Here is a 17,729-nt window from a genome sequence, read left to right as displayed (position 1 = left end):
TAAAGACATTTAATTTCTCAAATAGAACTTCATTATGACAATGCACAACCATTTATATGCCTTAATTGGCATGTCAAAATGTTCCCAACTGCAGAACAGGTTCATGACACCCCTGGGCAGGTATGAACCATGTTGCATCCAGAAGGTGACCTGATGCTATGAATGTTGTCTGGAGTGAGTGTTGTCTCTGTGTTTTCCAAAACAACAATGGAGGCAATGACGTTTGGACTGTTGAGTCCAGACTCATGACTCATACCCTTATCCCAGGCATTCCAAACCAAGAAGAGACTGGGTATTGAAGAGGTGGGTACTACCCACCACTTTTAAAGCCCACATAAATATTCTGGGCAAATCTGGCCCGAAGATTTTGGATTGCTGGTGATGTTTGATTTGGTTAATATATCATGTTGTTGAAGACAGTGAGATCTGCTGTTGAGGTATAGTAGATTGAGAGAAGGTTTTGTATTAATGTTTTCATAGTTTTGAAAAGACAGTTCCAAATTTGGATCAATTTGATATTTTGGGCACTGTATGTCTACTTAATGTCATATTAAATATCTGTGAATTACAATGGAAGGAGGTGTAAGAAGTTTTGGAGTTTTGTAATCTTTCTATATGTTCTCTTGTATTTTTTTTGCTGTGCAGCAATAACCTGCAATGACCCAGAAAAGATTCCACATGGATATTATAGGACACCAAATAAGGCATTTGGAGATAGAGTTACTTACTCCTGTGACATTGGGTAGGTATTCTGTATGTAAGTTACTCAATCATTTAGCTGAAGGACCGTATCAATGTTGTGATTAAGACCATTTCAGATGACTCCCCATCTTTTGTTCTTCACATTTCATGTGAGCTCTCATGATACTTCCAATTCAGTGTTAAACTGACAATTTTTTTTAAAGAAGTCTTTATACCAATCAGGGTTGTTAGTACTTTGAATGGAATATCAATTCAATATAGAAATGCTGAAATGCTGATCCATATACCCATACTGCAAAATTAATGTATTTCCCAATTTAATGGACTTGGCATTTAATCAAACTGAAAGATACAGGTAAGTACCACATCTTCCTATATTTATCCTTAACTGGATTAAGATTCCAGTTGGAAATCTTGTGGACAGTCTTCTTGCTCTGATGCCTGCTGAGGCTTTTAAGTGGGCAGTTAATACCCTCTGAAGGATCTTATCCCAGTGCTATTGGGCAGGGTAAATGCCATGCAGAAAAGTCTAAAAGCAGACTATCTAGTTTGTTTGTAGGAACCAATAATGGGGATTCTCATTGTCAGACACTAAGTGCTTGATCAAGGGATCTGGCATCCATGATAAGGGTGTTTGGGAAAATGGGTGGTATTAACCAAGAGAGCCAACCCAGTCTTTTCTTATGATCTTCCAGCTTCTGTCCTCCCTCTCCTAGCCAGAAAGCACTACTCCTTGTTGCCAATCCCACCATTACTGACATGAAAGCTGCATCCCACTTTGATTCCTGGCTTCTGGTAGGTGGATTGACAACAACTACTTTAGATATTAACCTAAACTTTGGCAGATTAGCCAAAATGAAGTCAAATTAAATTAAATTAAGAGGAAGAAAGGGAGTTGGTGGTATTTGTACATAAAACACAGAAAGCTGGCACACAGATGCAGCAGGTACGTAGGAAGGCTAATGGAATATTGGCCCCTACTTCAAGGGGGTTGGAGTAAAAGTGTAGGGCAGTCTAACTGCAAAGGTACAAGGTGTTGGTGAAACCTGGAGTCCATGAGTAGTTTTGGTTCCATCATTTAAAGAAATATATCATTTCACTGGAGGCAGTTCAGAAAAGATTCACTCGGATGATCTCAGGTGTGGAGGGATTATTTTATGAGCAAAGGCTAAACAGGTTGGGACTGTACTCACTGGAGTATGGAAGAATGAGTGGTGATCTCATTGAAACATATAGGATACTTGAGGGGCTTGACAGAGTAAACGCTGGAAGTATATTTCCCCTGAAGGGAGAATTTAGGACAAGGTAACATGGTCTCAGAATAAAGAGGTGCCAATTTGAGACCAAAATGAGGACTGCCTTTTCTGAGGGGGTTTTGAGTCTTCAGAATGATGTGGGGCAGAGAGGCCAAATGGCCTACTCCTGTTCATATTTTTTATGGTCTTATGGTCTCACCACCTGTTCTGATCTGATCTTCGGACAAGTCCACATAAAGAGATATCCAGAGTAAACTTGGTTGATCAGGAAAAGTGGGAATAAAAGCCTATATTGCCACAGCTCCAAGCAGTGCTGTCTGCTGTACAGAACTGCCAGCACCTGGTCAGATGGCAACATTTCTGCCCCTGGGATCTCTGAAACTGGGGAAGGCCTCCACTGGCCACTGAGTGATGATTGACACTGAACATAGCAGGTCTTCTCCAGACAATGAGCAAGATCCATGTCACTCCAGTTAAATTCTGCCCATTAGTTGAGATCATCACAAGGTGCCTGTATTTGCTGGTCCCTTAGATATTTATATTATGTTGCAAATCACCTATAAAATGAAATGAACGCATCAATGCATACTTTACACTCTTTATTTTGTATGGGATTTGGCCACAACTGGTTTTTAATAGTAATATTATAATTTGATTTATTAAATTACTCTGCTAAATTAATTCAGTTAAAAATTTTATTAAATTTATCATTTCAATCGAATTTTTTTTCCATGACCTTTAGCATGCTGTAATACTTCTCCAGTTAACATGCATGTCACTTATCACATGTCTTCTCTCTTTCTAGATACAAAATAGTGGATAGAGATTATCAACAATGTACATCTGAGGGATGGAAAGGCGATGTTCCATCCTGTGAACGTAAGTTATGTGTCTTTTTGCTGTACAGTAACTTACTTGTTTTTCTGTACAAAATGATTAAGTCATTTTCAGTGAATTATTGTATAAAATTGGGTCATATCCAACAGGATTTATTTTCCTACAGTATGCTTGTGTGTCAAAGCTTGGAAACCTGACTTTTTGGACTGGGAGGAAACTCTCATTCAATGCTTTCATTCAACATTTCTTAATAACGGGACATAATGTGTGAACGGAGAAATTGCCATTCTTTAAATCAATGTTGGTACTACTGGAGACAAGATATGAGTTTGGATGGTGATGGGAAGGTTAGGAGGTGCTAATTTTAGTGGAGTTTGAGTTGTTGGGAAATGCTTGTTTGGATAACAGGAGAGTTGGAGGAGTAAGTGGAAGGTAAAGGAGAAGTGCAATCTGAGATAAATGATCAATACAGAAATCATGCTTATATTTCTTCTTCTATCATTGTTTAAAGATCCTGCTGTATTTCTGCTGGACACATGTAGTTGTGTTAGTGCAACTGATAGGAAACTATCCAATTAATTAATACTCATGTAAAAGTAGTAGATATTGGTAAGGTGACAAAAACATGGTGGAAGATTTTAGTGGTGGTGGTGTGGAGGCAAAGCAGATAGTGCTATGGAATTGAAAACTTTGAGGGAGGAGGATATGAGAATCTGATGTCATTTCCACACTTTTGAGCTCCAACTTCTCTGAAATTATTAAACACTTTCATTGTATTTGTGCTTTTTCACTGGTTTTCAGTGAACTGCATCGAAGTTCTCTGCTTTTCCATGACGCTCAGTCTCTCACCATTTAGTGAGTAGAAGAAGATTGGTGCAGGATATCACATCATTCCATCAAAGATAGCAATGGATCAGTTGTGAGATATTGCAGATAGAAAATATTCCAAACAGTGTTTTTGTAGCCATAAATTTGAATGTTGCATTCCAATGTTGGACTAATTTATTATAGCTGGCAAACCTGATCTGCCTGTTCATGTTCATGTGAAATATTTATGAATTGCAATGAAAAGTGCAGATTTGTGAATTTAGTGACATTTTTATCTACTTTCATTCTATTTTCTTTGCAGCAATAACCTGTGGTAACCCTGGAGAGATTCAGAATGGATATTATAGTGCACCAAATAAAACTATCGGAAGTAAAGTTACTTTTTATTGTGATATTGGGTGAGTTTTCAATGTATAAGCTGTTGAAGGACTATATTATTTTAATACTGCGATGAATTCAATTTAGACATCTATTCCACTGTTATTCTTCACGTTTCTGATCATATCTCTTCATGTTATTACATAGTAAGCATGATTTTTTTTTTCTTTATTTGACTGACTTTATTTTAGAAAGAAATATAAACAGTGAAGTGATTTGGCAAACATTTGGTGGATTGAGTGTATTTTGAGAAAATGTTTATGTTTTGATTGCTTGATTTTTCAAAATACTTCCTTGACATTTTAAAATATTTTTCCTTTCTGGACCTTGGAATTCAAACCTGGTCAGTACATTGGAAAATTTTGCCAATTATCCTGAAGATGACTGATAACAGGTGATTTTCTTTTTCTAGATATACAATGCTGGGTCGTGATTATCGGAAATGTACATTCGAGGGTTGGGATGGTGAGGTTCCATCCTGTGAACGTAAGTTAAATTTCTTTCTTTAGTAACATGATAAACTGATCTTCCCTGTCAAATAATAGAGCTATTCTCAGGATATTTTTGGAGCTTTGATTCAATTCCACGTTTTCTACCTTCCAATATTTGTCCATGTTGGAATTCTATCATCATGCAAAAATAGAAACTGATTAATGATTTTTTAAATTATTGCAAGTTAAAGAAAACTAAAGTGTGATTTGAGAAATGGTCATTCATCAAATCAGTTTTGTTTGTTGTGCAATTTAATCTACTAATTAGTACTAATCTATAGTAAATATTAGTGTTTAAGTATAGAGCACAATTTTGATGTGGGATGGGTCATTGAGGAGAAACTGACAAATCCAAGAAGGAACACCTGACAAAGGAGCAGGGCTCCAAATGCTTACGATTTCAAATAAAGCTGTTGGGCAATAACCTACTGTCATTTGACTTCTGACTTTGTCCAACCCAGCCCAACATTGATATCTTCACATAATGGAAATCTAGGAAGTGAAAGTGACAATTAAGGAAAAGCACAGATAATAAAATGGTCCATAATTAAGCCAGGGTCATATTCCTTTCTCTTGCTTTACTATTTCTATTTTATTAAAAGATCATAATAATTTTAGCTGAGGTGACAAAAACATGAAGACAGATTTTTGTGGTGTTAGTGCTGAGGTGGAGCAGAGAATGCTGTGGAACCAAAGATAAATGTTATCTGAGGTGGCAAAGATACCTTACTTTGGTGTTCTATCTTCTTCCTCTTAGTTAGACCCTGAAGATCAAGGATGACTTGCTTCTATTCTAATTTGGTGGCTTCTGAGATTGTTGTTAAGTCCAATGTGTGATTTGTAAACTCTGCCACATTTGGAGCAGGTGGTGCTTGGACTATTGGGTAAATGAGTTATTGGGGGAGATGTGCAATTTCATAGAGGCCTCAACAACACCTCAGTGTGTTCCTGATGAAACCTTTCTACATTCAATGTTTCCCTGAATGAATCTTCTCTATTTGTTGGGTCACAAGCCAGGTACTCCTGGAGTCAACAAGTGTATTTGACTTCTTCAGAGATGTCTTGAGTCAAACCTAAAGCATTTTTGTTGTCCTCAGAGACCCTTGTTACAAATGATTTCCAAGTAGAGTAGTTGCTTTAAGAGTCTGGTAGAAGGATGACATGCCCCACCCAGCAATTTTGTGATTATCATCTTGATCCTGGGCAAGTCCTAACTCCCATAGAATAAAATATTGCATTCTATTAACCATTTTGAAAAATTATGGAAATTCCGAAGTTAAATGTATATTGGCACATTAAGTAGTTGTATAGTTGCATGGTATCTTTCATATTAAGTAATTAAATTGCAATGAAATAACTTTAGAAGTTCTGTGATATTTCCCATTTTATTTTCTGTACAGCAATAAACTGTGGTGTCCCTGCTAAGATTCTGAATGGATATTATGAGGTTGCAAATAAGACATTTGGAAGAATAGTGACCTTTTATTGTAATGTTGGGTGAGTATTTGCAACATTGAATAACAAGACATTTTCAGGTGGTCAGATTCTTCAGGTTATGCATGTATGTTATACAACTTCTATGTGATTATGGGTGAGGCTTCCAATTCAATGCTGAGATGGCTGTTTTTTTTAAAAACGTCTGCACACTGATCAGGATCAGAGATGTTACTGCATGGGTTTGGAATATATATATATATATATAGATAGAAATGTCAAATATGTTAATGATGCCTGCGCCCACACACTGATATCAACACTGGATGAATTTAATTGTTGTGTTCCTCAAAATGCTTAAATTATATTGTAATTCATTCCAAGGTGAGATGGCACATCATGATCCTCCTGTAAATTGTACTTTGTATGAAGTCTGATCAGTACTGTTTTTAGCAATATTGCAATTCCACTTGATTTCAAATTCATTTTTCTGCTCAACCACTATTACATTTGGTATTATTGCAGACAGTTGTTGATATAAATGTTTTCTCATCTTAATTTCTTACCTGGTCTGAAAAATGTGCAACTTTACAAGTTGACATCTAGGTCATTGGTTCTGTTTCTCCTAGATACAAGATCGTGGGTAAAGATTATCAACAATGTACAGCTGAGGGATGGGTTGGTGATGCTCCATCCTGTGAATGTAAGTTAGATTTCCCTCTTTTGTGAAGTGACGTTTTGGTTTGTACCAAAAGATTGAGCTGCTGTCAAGGAATTGTCTCATAATGTTGGTTGACATCCAAGTTACCTTTGATTCAGCATTTTGACATCCTCTCACTTGGTTTGCTGAATTTCAAAATGGGACAAAAGAATTATTAATTGCCTTGATGCAACATTGTACATTTATGGAATATAACTTTGCCAAATAAATAAAAAAACTATTCATGAAATCAATCTTACTCCTTGAGGAGAAAGTTTTTACTGTATTGCAAGTGTTACTGATGGAACAACAGGCTAGGTTTCTGTGTATGACGTGACATTTTGGAGGTGGTTATATTAGTGGAAATGTGACTGACATGAAGTAGCAGTGTGCGCCATGGGAGAGCAATGAAGTGGAAGTGAACAATAAAGGAAACATACAATCAATGCAATGATTCATAAATCATGCTCACACCTTTCTATTTCTCTTACTCTTTGTTTAACAATTCAAGTGGGGCTGTTCTTTTGCCTTTACTGAGCAGCCAATAAGAAACTGTTGCATTAACTTACTGTAGAAGCTTGAAAGGAAGTAATAGATATTGAGGAGGTGACACAAACATAATGGAAGATTTTACTGGTGATTGTGATTGTGTCACAGTAGATTTGATTGTGCTTTAGAACTCAAATGGTCACTTCTTCATTTTGAGGTCCTTGAAATAACATATTATAATCTTCTTAGTTTTATTGTGCTACTCCAGAATATTTACAGACTCTCCTGAGAGAAAAAAAAATTAACTGTATTTAAGAAACATATTACTGTCGATTTATCTTGTCATGAGGCTGCAAAAAAGTAAGATCATGTGATGTTTCATCACTTCCTGATGATTAGCATATCACAGAGTCAGATGTAATCCCTTATACAGTCAGTTCTTCTATGATGCAATTGTTGCATTCTTGTGCAACTGCACATTATAGAAAACTCATGCTTTAGAAACAGCACTTCATGTTGGCGCTGTAATCATGTTAAAAATAACACACGTTTTAAAAGTCCATGCTGTAGAAACTGTGTCTCCAATTCATCAATCACATTACAGTGAATTCACATTGTCAAAATGTGCATTATGACAGAATGGCCTGTACTTCATGAAAAATATTTCAAAAACAGTTTGATTATGTATTGGACCAGCACTTTTCAGTGCCTTTTGTAATTCAAAATTGGATTTCTAAATACCTTTGCTTATTCATGGTTGCCATGCTCCAAACATTTAGTAGATTGATGGATACCTGCCATTGGCTGGAATTTAATACAACTCACCAGAGTGGATATCAGGTTGCGGATGGATTATTGGAGGAATCAGGCAGAAGGAGTCAAAGGAACATAGAACATAGAACAATACAGCACAGAACAGGCCCTTCGGCCCACGATGTTGTGCCGAACTTCTATCCTAGATTAAGCACCCATCCTTGTACCTATCCAAATGCCGCTTAAAGGTCGCCAATGAATCTGACTCTACCACTCCCTCGGGCAGTGCATTCCATGCCCCCACCACTCTCTGGGTAAAGAACCCACCCCTGACATCTCCCCTATACCTTCCACCCTTCACCTTAAATTTATGTCCCCTTGTAACACTCTGTTGTACCCGGGGAAAAAGTTTCTGACTGTCTACTCTATCTATTCCTCTGATCATCTTATAAACCTCGATCAAGTCACCCCTCATCCTTCGCCGTTCCAACGAGAAAAGGCCGAGAACTCTCAACCTATCCTCGTACGACCTACTCTCCATTCCAGGCAACATCCTGGTAAATCTTCTCTGCACCCTCTCCAAAGCTTCCACATCTTTCCTAAAGTGAGGCGACCAGAACTGCACACAGTACTCCAAATGTGGCCTAACCAAAGTCCTGTACAGCTGCAACATCACCTCACGACTCTTGAATTCAATCCCTCTGCTAATGAACGATAATACTCCATAGGCCTTCTTACAAACTCTATCCACCTGAGTGGCAACCTTCAAAGATCTATGTACATAGACCCCAAGATCCCTCTGTTCCTCCACCTGACCAAGAACCCTACCATTAACCCTGTATTCCGCATTCTTATTTGTTCTTCCAAAATGGACAACCTCACACTTGGCAGGGTTGAACTCCATCTGCCACTCCTCAGCCCAGCTCTGCATCCTATCTAAGTCCCTCTGCAGCCGACAACAGCCCTCCTCACTGTCCACAACTCCACCTATCTTTGTATCATCTGCAAATTTACTGACCCACCCTTCGACTCCCTCCTCTAAGTCATTAATAAAAATTACAAACAGCAGAGGACCCAGAACTGATCCCTGCGGAACTCCACTTGTAACTGGACTCCATGCTGAATATTTACCATCTACCACCACTCTCTGACTTCTACCAGTTAGCCAGTTTTCTATCCAATTGGCCAAATTTCCCTCTATCCCATGCCTCCTGACTTTCCGCATAAGCCTACCATGGGGAACCTTATCAAATGCCTTACTAAAATCCATGTACACTACATCCACTGCTCTACCCTCATCCACATGCTTGGTCACCTCCTCGAAGAATTCAATAAGACTTGTAAGGCAAGACCTACCCTTCACAAATCCGTGCTGGCTGTACCTAATCAAGCAGTGTCTTTCCAGATACTCGTAAATCCTATCCCTCAGTACCCTTTCCATTACTTTGCCTGCTACAGAAGTAAGACTAACTGGCCTGTAATTCCCGGGGTTATCCCTATTCCCTTTTTTGAACAGGGGCACAACATTCGCTACTCTCCAGTCCCCTGGTACCACCCCAGTTGCCAGTGAAGACGAGAAGATCATTGCCAACGGTACTGCAATTTCCTCTCTTGCTTCCCACATAATCCTAGGATATATCCCGTCAGGCCCGGGGGACTTGTCTATCCTCAAGTTGTTCAAAATGTCCAACACATCTTCCTTCCTAACAGGTATCTCTTCTAGCTTATCAGTCCGTTTCACACTCTCCTCTTCAACAATACGGTCCCTCTCGTTCGTAAATACTGAAGAGAAGTACTTGTTCAAGACCTCTCCTATCTCTTCTGACTCAATACACAGTCTCCCACCACTGTCCTTGATCGGACCTACCCTCGTTCTCGTCATTCTCAGGTTTCTCACATATGCATAGAATGCCTTGGGGTTATCCTTGATCCTATCCGCCAGGGATTTTTCATGCCCTCTCTTAGCTCTCCTAATCCCTTTCTTCAGGTCCCTTCTGGCTATCCTGTATCCCTCCACTGCTCTGTCTGAACCTTGTTTCCTCAACCTTATGTAAGCCTCCTTCTTCCTCTTTACTAGACATTCAACCTCCCTAGTCAACCAAGGCTCCCTCACACGACCATTTCTTCCCTGCCTGATCGGTACATACATATCAAGGACACGTCGTATCTGCTCCTTGAAAAAGTCCCACATTTCCACCACATCCTTCCCTCACAGCCTATGCTCCCAACGTATGCTCCTCAAATCCTGTCTTACAGCATCGTAATTTCCCTTCCCCCAATTGTAAAATCTACCTTGTTGTGCGCACCTATCTCTCTCCATAACCAAGGTGAAAGTCACAGAATTGTGGTCGCCATCACCAAAATGTTCACCCACCAACAAGCCCACCACTTGTCCCGGTTCGTTACCGAGTACCAAATCCAATATGGCCTCCCCTCTGGTTGGACAATCTACATACTGCGTTAGAAAAGCTTCCTGGACACACTGCACAAACACCGCCCCATCCAATCTACTTGATCTAAAGAGCTTCCAATCAATATTTGGGAAGTTGAAGTCGCCCATGACTACGACCCTGTGGCTTCTGCACCTTTCCAAAATCTGTTTCCCAATCTGTTTCTCCACATCTCTGCTGCTATTGGGGGGTCTATAATAAACACCCAATAAGGTGACTGCCCCTTTCCTATTTCTGACTTCAGCCCATACTACCTCCAGAGGCAGATCCCCCTCAAACTTCCTTTCTGCAGCCGTTATACCATTTCTAATTAGCAATGCCACCCCCCCTCCTTTTTTACCACCCTCCCTAATCTTACTGAAACATCTGTAACCAGGAACCTCCAACAGCCATTCCTGTCCCTCATCTATCCATGTTTCCGTGATGGCCACAACATCGTAGTCCCAGGTACCGATCCACGCCTTAAGTTCACCCACCTTATTTCTGATACTCCTTGCATTGAAGTATACGCACTTGAGCCCATCTCTGTGTCCGCAAGTAGTCCCTGTCAGTGCTACCTTCTCCACAGCCTCCCTACAGTCTTGGACATCCTGACACACAGCTAGCTTACTTGCTGGACTACAAGTCCGGATCCCATCCCCCTGCCAAATTAGTTTAAACCCGCCCGAAGAGTGCTAGCAAACCTACCCCCCAGGATATTGGTGCCCTTCTGGTTCAGGTGCAACCCGTCCTGTTTATACAGGTCCCACCTTCCCCAGAATGCATTCCAATTGTCCAAATATCTGAAGCCCTCCCTCCTACACCATCCTTGCAGCCACGTGTTCAACTGCACTCTCTCCCTATTCTTTGCCTCTCTGTCACGTGGCACCGGCAACAACCCAGAGATGACGACTCTGTCTGTCCTAGCTTTTAGCTTCCAGCCTAACTCCTTGAGCTCTTGAATGACCTCCCCACCCCTCTTCCTACCTATGTCGTTGGTGCCAATGTGTACCACGACTTCTGGCTGCACACCCTCCCCCTTAAGGATTCTGAAGACACGGTCCGAGACGTCTCGGACCCTAGCACCCGGGAGGCAACAAACCAGCCGAGAGTCTCGCCCATGTCCACAGAACCGCCTGTCCGTCCCTCTAACTAGAGAGTCCCCTATAACTAGCGCTCTCCTCTTCTCCCCCTTTCCCTTCTGAATCTCAGAGCCACAGACCCCTTCACTGCAGCTTACACCTGCAAGGCTGTCCCCCCCAACAGTTTCCAAAGCTGCATACTTATTTTTTAGGGGAACGACCACAGGGGAACCCTGCACTGCCTGTTTCTTCCCCTTCCCACCTCTAACTGTTACCCAGCTACCTCTGTTCTCTGGCGTAACTATGTCCCTGTAGCTTCTATCGATCACCCTCTCAGCCTCTTGAATAATCCTCAGCTCATCCAGCTCCAGTTCCAGTTCCCTAACTCGTTCGGTGAGGATCAGGATCTGACTGCATTTCCTGCACACGAAGGAAATTCCGCATGTCAGGAAAAGTAAGGACAGCAGCAGCCTGATGCAAGAATCCAGTCTACTGGTTATGTAATGACAATTTAACCTGTTCATGAACCATTTGAGAGCAGCTATCATTGAGCCCATCAGAATATGGGGGTGTCTTTAGAGTTACTCTCCCTGCCTCTAAAGGCCATGAGGAAACAATACTCCTGTAGCTTTGTAGTGAGTGTGTTTTTCATTGTCAGACAATCAGTGCCCAATGGAAAGATCCAGCATCAGAAAGAAAGCCCTATCCTTGTCCACATTTACCCCTGCCCCTGCCCTCTCCACTGACTTCTGCCCCAGACCTGACCCCTGTATTCTGCGATGAGCAGACATGCCAAGGCTGAGACTTGGACCATGACTATCTGCAGTTACCATTCATACTACAAGGTGCTGATAGATGTTTGTAGCAGAGCTGTTAATGGAGTAGCATCTTCAGCTTTAAGTACAAGAAAGGCCTACATTGGCCATGTAAGTGCCTGTGAGGATCCATATATAAAATTGGGCCTTTTATATATGAAAGTGATATGGGTATCCACTGATTCGCCCATCAATATTGAAATCCCTGTTGCTAAGACTAATTATGACCATGTTGGTTTTGGATTTCTAATCAAGATTTATGATGTTCAATAGAGAGACCAGTTGCAATGGCATATTATGAACTTAGAGAAAATCCTGCATTGTTAATACAATAATCTAGAAACAAATTCCAAATTTAGAGTAACTTGTTATTCTTGACAATGTGTAGCATATCATCCTCTTATTAAATATCTGTGAATGACAATGAAAAATCTTTCAGGGACTTTGGTTTCTTGTAATATTTTTAACTTTTCACGTTTTTGTTTCCTTTCCAGCAATAAATTGTGGTGACCCAGGTTCAATTCTAAATGGATATTATAAAGCACCAAAATGGACAGTTGGAAGTAATGTTACCTTTTATTGTGACATTGGGTAAGTATTCAGTCTATAAATTGCTGAATAATTTTAATGAAGGATTGTTATTTTAATGTTGTAACTTAGATAATTTCAAATGATCACACCTTCTTCATTTCTGATAAAATCTCTTCACATGTGGTCTGCGGGAGGCTTCTATTTTAGTGTTCAGCTGTCAATTTTAAACAATATTACAATATACTGATGAAGATGCAGGACAGTAGCATTGGAATAGGAATATTAGTGCGAAGATGGAAATGTTCAGAAGGCACAAGTAATGAGTTTAAGGAAGGACAGAAGGACAGAAGGACAGGAACATAATAACACACCAGGATTCATATAAGAATAGGAAAACTTGATTATAGAACGAACTTAAAGGCTTTGTATCTGAGTGCTCAAAGAATTTAGAATAAATTAATGAGTTACCAGCATTAATGGAGAAAATCAGTATGATTTGGTGGGAATACTGAGATGGGGTTGTAGGTAAACCAGGTTTAGGAATTGAATATCCAAGAGTACTCGGTGTTTCAGAAGGATAGACAGGAATGAAAAGAAGGTGGTGTAGCTTTGTTAGCAAAGGAAAAGACCAATGTTGGAGTGAGAAATGACATCAGTGCCAGAGATCTAGAATGTAAGCTCAGTCTGCATAGTAATAAGAAATAGCAAGAGAACAAATCCCCTCCTAGGAGTAATCTATAGACCCTGAAGTAATAGTCTCACAGTCGATCACAGTATAAACTAGGAAATACTGGGGGTTTGTAAGGAAGATACAGGACACGTCATGGGTGATTTTGATACACATATGGACTGAATTGATGAAATTGGCAAGGGTATACTATCCTTGCCAATTTCATCAATTCAGTCTATTTATGCATATTAAAATCACCCATAGTAACTCCTGTATCTCTCTTACAAACCCCCAATATTTCCTAGTTTATACTGTGATCGACTCTGAGACTATTACTTAGGGGCCGATAGATTAATCCTACGAGGGACTTCTTTCCCTTGCTAGGTGGAGTTCATTGAATGTATAAGAGATTGTTTTTTGGAGCAATATGTTGGGGAAGCAACCAGGGAGCAGGTTGTTCTGGATTTGGTGTATAATGAGATGGGATTAATTAATTATCTTATGTTTAGGATCCTATAGGGAAGAGTGATCATAAACTGCTTGAACTTAAAATTCAGTTGGAGGGTTAGAAACTGGAGTGCAACATTGGCATTGTGAGTTAAACAAAGGTAATTACATAGACATGAGGACAGATCCAATCCTAATGGATTGGGCAGGAAGATGAACATGTAGAGCAGTTGATGAGCATGGCAGATGCTTAAGGAGATGCTTAATTTCTTCCAAATAAAATATATTCCAGAAAGGAAGAAAGACTGTCAGGGGTGGGGGAAGAAAACATCCCTTCATTTCTAAGCAGGAAGTTAAGGATAATGTAAAGGTGAAATTTAAGCCATACCTCACAAACAGTGGCAAGATGGTAAGTTGGGAAACTTTTAAAGATCAACAAAGGGTTACTAAAAAAGTAATAAAATGAGCAAATGTAAATAATGAAGAAAACTAGAAAAAAAATGTCGAACATATAACAAAAAAGGGAAAAGCGCAGCTACAGTGAATGTTGGTCCCTTGAAGGATGAGACTGGAGAGTTAGTAGTGAGAAACACAGAAGTGGCAGAATGCTAAATTAATATTTTGCTTCAGTTTTCATGGTGGAGGGCACTAGTACCATCTCAATAATAACAGGTAATACCGAGGTTATGGAAATGGAGGAAATTAGAAAAATAGTCATTAGTAGGGAAAAAGTATGCTATTGGGATTGACAAGCCCAGAGGGCCCAATGACCTACATTTGCATGTCTTGAAGGAAGGGGCAGCAGAGATGGTTCATACATTGGTTGCAGTATTCCCAAATTCCCTTGATGTGTGAAAAGTTTCAGTGGATTGGAAAAGTTGTTTTTATTCCAAATGGAGGGAGACAAAGGTGGAAACTACAGAATAGTTAGTTTGACATGTGCCATCACAAAATTGTTAGATTCTATTATTAAGCATTAATAACAGGACGTTTGGAAAACAAAACATAACCCCTCAGTTAGCATTCTTTTATGAAGCATAAATGATGTTTGACTAATTTCTTAGAGTACTTTGAAAATATAAAATGCAAATTTCATAATGGGGATTCCAAGCACTATACTTTACCTTCTGTCTGATGTTCCATTTAAGAAACAATGTAAGAGCATTTTATTGCTTTTGATTCTTCTGCAAATTTAGTATTGTTAATTTTTTAAACAGTTTCTTCCTAGTTTAATATGATTTTCCTTTCTGAACCTCAGATTTCTGACCTGGACAGCACACTGACAAACATTTTCAGTTAACGTTCATGTCTGATAACGGGCAGATTGTGTTTCTTTTTAGATACAAAATTATTGGCAGAGATTATCGACAATGTACAGCTGAGGGCTGGGATGGTGAGATTCCATCATGTGAACGTAAGTTATATTTCCCTGATGTGTGTTAATATGTGCTGATATTGTGAGGCATTACAGATTAAGAGAAAGTCTTGCATTTGCATTGCTAGAATATATAAAACTGAATTCTCAACTTGGTGTAATTTGATTGTATTCATCTTCATCTTATGTATTATATGAAAGAAGCTGTTGGAGTTTTGTAATATTTCAATCTTCTTATTGTATATTTTGTGCAGCAATAACCTGTGGTCATCCTGGAGAGATTCTGAATGGGCACTATAAGACTCTAAATGAGACAGTTGCAAAGAAAGTTACTGTTTATTGTAACTTTGGGTAAGTATTCAGTAAATAAATTACTGAACAGATTTGGTAATGGACAATGGTATTTTAAAGCTGTAATTAATACAATTTAGGATAGCCATCTTTCATGCATAACATTGCTGATGTTGGCTCACTATGAGAGCTCTGATTGACCATTCTAGTTTAGCACTGAACTGAAAAGATATCTATACTGTCGTGATGGTTCAATTATGTTGTTGCTCGGGTTGCTATATTAATGCAAAGATGGAAATGCTGAATATATTAATGGATCCATTATCTGAGATCAAGACTGGACATTTGTACCTCCTGGTTACTCATAAGTGCTGACCTTTGTATTGTGAATCAGCTCTAAAGAGGGACAGTTGCAACAATAGAATTTACAGGTATACACGGTCATTGCACAACATTTCTTATCAACACAACTGTATTGAATTCTTTCAAGAATCTGTGGACCTAGTTGATTATTTTGATGGATTTATTGCTCTTTGATCCTTTGGAATTCTAACCTGGTCAGAGTACTAAATATTCTCAAAGTAACTTTCAGGTTCTTATTACAAATGGGTTGTTTCTGATTTTCTAGATACAAGCTGGTGGGTAGAGCTTATCGACAATGTACAGCAGAGGGGTGGGATGGAGATGACCCATCCTGTGAACGTAAGTTATGCTTAACTGTTTCGTGAAGTGACTGTGTTGAATTGGATTTTAATTAGCAGGGACCTGTGAGAGCAAACTCAACATTTAGACAAAGATTCAAAAGCAACCTTGAGCTGAAAAATGTCCAGTCTTTGTTAAAGAAAACGCCACATGCAGTTTCCTTTTGGCTAAAAAACATGAGGGAAGAGAGACAAAGTTTCCTAGGCTCTCTACATTTTTTCACACCTTTGCAAAGGAAAGAATAATATTTATATACTTTAAACTATGCTGAGAAGTGACAAATTATCATGAAATGTTTCCAAAACATCAATCATTCACATCTTTCCATAACTTTGTTTCTGTGTATGGACATTTTGTTTAGGCTAAAATCTGTAGTTCAAAAGATACAAGAAGCCATTAAGAAGATTACTGAAGTTTTACCAAGGTTGCAGAATTTGATTCCATTCAGCCTGTATCATGAATGCTGTTTCTGATCTGTTGCCGCAGTCTTTTTAACTTATTGATCTACAACCCAGGAATATGGCCAATTTTGCCATCAGGCAATTTAAAATGTTTCCCACAATACCACATTTCCCCCTTTTGTCATATCATGATGATCAGTTATATAGACACATTGAAAATCCACTTGAAAATCCACTTGAAGATGCATTGGCACAAGCAAACAAACCATCTTATTACTACTAGCAATAGTTCTATGAGCAAAAAGGCTTTAAAGATCCAATCAATCATGACCAAAGCAACTCGGTGGGCTGTAATCATAGAATTCCTTGCCGATGTCTTATATGTGGTCAGCATGTTGCTTAATATGTTCAACTAATTTGGTAATATTTTCAGAGATATCTGGAATGTAAATACAGCACTCCTGATCCACAACAGCACATGTTCTCCCTTGTAAGGTTAGCAGGTGATGTATGTAGGGTACAACATAACCCAGATAGCTGGATCAAATCGAATTGGTAGGAAACCATGTGTATGCTTTAAGTGCTGTATATAAAGTATATGCCATTGTAATTTGTAAAATCATCAGCCAATGTCATTCAAGACTGCTTGGTTGAATGGGGCCATGGACAATCAGATGTAATATTCCATATCCTGAACCAATCACAGTTAAACATCCAATTTCTCAAAATATTGACTACTGGGCCTTGCCAGTCAAATGCCCAATTAGCATTCCTTGTGCTGATTTTCTAAAGTATAGGGAACTTGTAGTGTTATTCGAATGGACTCTAAGGGAAGGAGGAACTGAGTCGTGATTATATGCAGGCTAATACCATGTTGAAAGTGACATTTCATAATCTGCTGATTCCATATCCTCATTTCCCCATTAAGCACTGCATGATTCCAATGTGACATCCACTCAACTGTTTCTGATATTTAGAAAGGGAGGGGTTGAAGAGTACTCCTTCCATTGAATGAATGGGGTTATGTGTACAAACCGAATACTTATATTCAATTTCTCAGCATGCATATATGACATACGTAAGTGGTGTTTGCATGCATTTCCCAAGTAGGCTGGTTT

General features: G+C 39.2%; 1 protein-coding gene across 1 annotated transcript in view; it reads left to right on the top strand.

The window, feature by feature from the left end:
- LOC140467077 (complement receptor type 1-like) overlaps positions 1-17,729 on the top strand; it is a 217,952-nt gene that overhangs the window by 80,727 nt on the left and 119,496 nt on the right. Inside the window, exons 14-23 of the mRNA XM_072563137.1 lie at positions 646-742; positions 2,764-2,837; positions 3,925-4,021; positions 4,414-4,487; positions 5,893-5,989; positions 6,556-6,629; positions 12,689-12,785; positions 15,183-15,256; positions 15,472-15,568; positions 16,137-16,210. Of these exons, the coding sequence (XP_072419238.1) occupies positions 646-742; positions 2,764-2,837; positions 3,925-4,021; positions 4,414-4,487; positions 5,893-5,989; positions 6,556-6,629; positions 12,689-12,785; positions 15,183-15,256; positions 15,472-15,568; positions 16,137-16,210 (855 nt within the window). The remainder of the gene's footprint in view (positions 1-645; positions 743-2,763; positions 2,838-3,924; positions 4,022-4,413; positions 4,488-5,892; positions 5,990-6,555; positions 6,630-12,688; positions 12,786-15,182; positions 15,257-15,471; positions 15,569-16,136; positions 16,211-17,729) is intronic.

The sequence above is a fragment of the Chiloscyllium punctatum genome, chromosome 45, assembly GCF_047496795.1.
Source record: "Chiloscyllium punctatum isolate Juve2018m chromosome 45, sChiPun1.3, whole genome shotgun sequence".
Classification (NCBI taxonomy): domain Eukaryota; kingdom Metazoa; phylum Chordata; class Chondrichthyes; order Orectolobiformes; family Hemiscylliidae; genus Chiloscyllium; species Chiloscyllium punctatum.
This window is presented reverse-complemented; position numbering and strand designations above follow the sequence as displayed.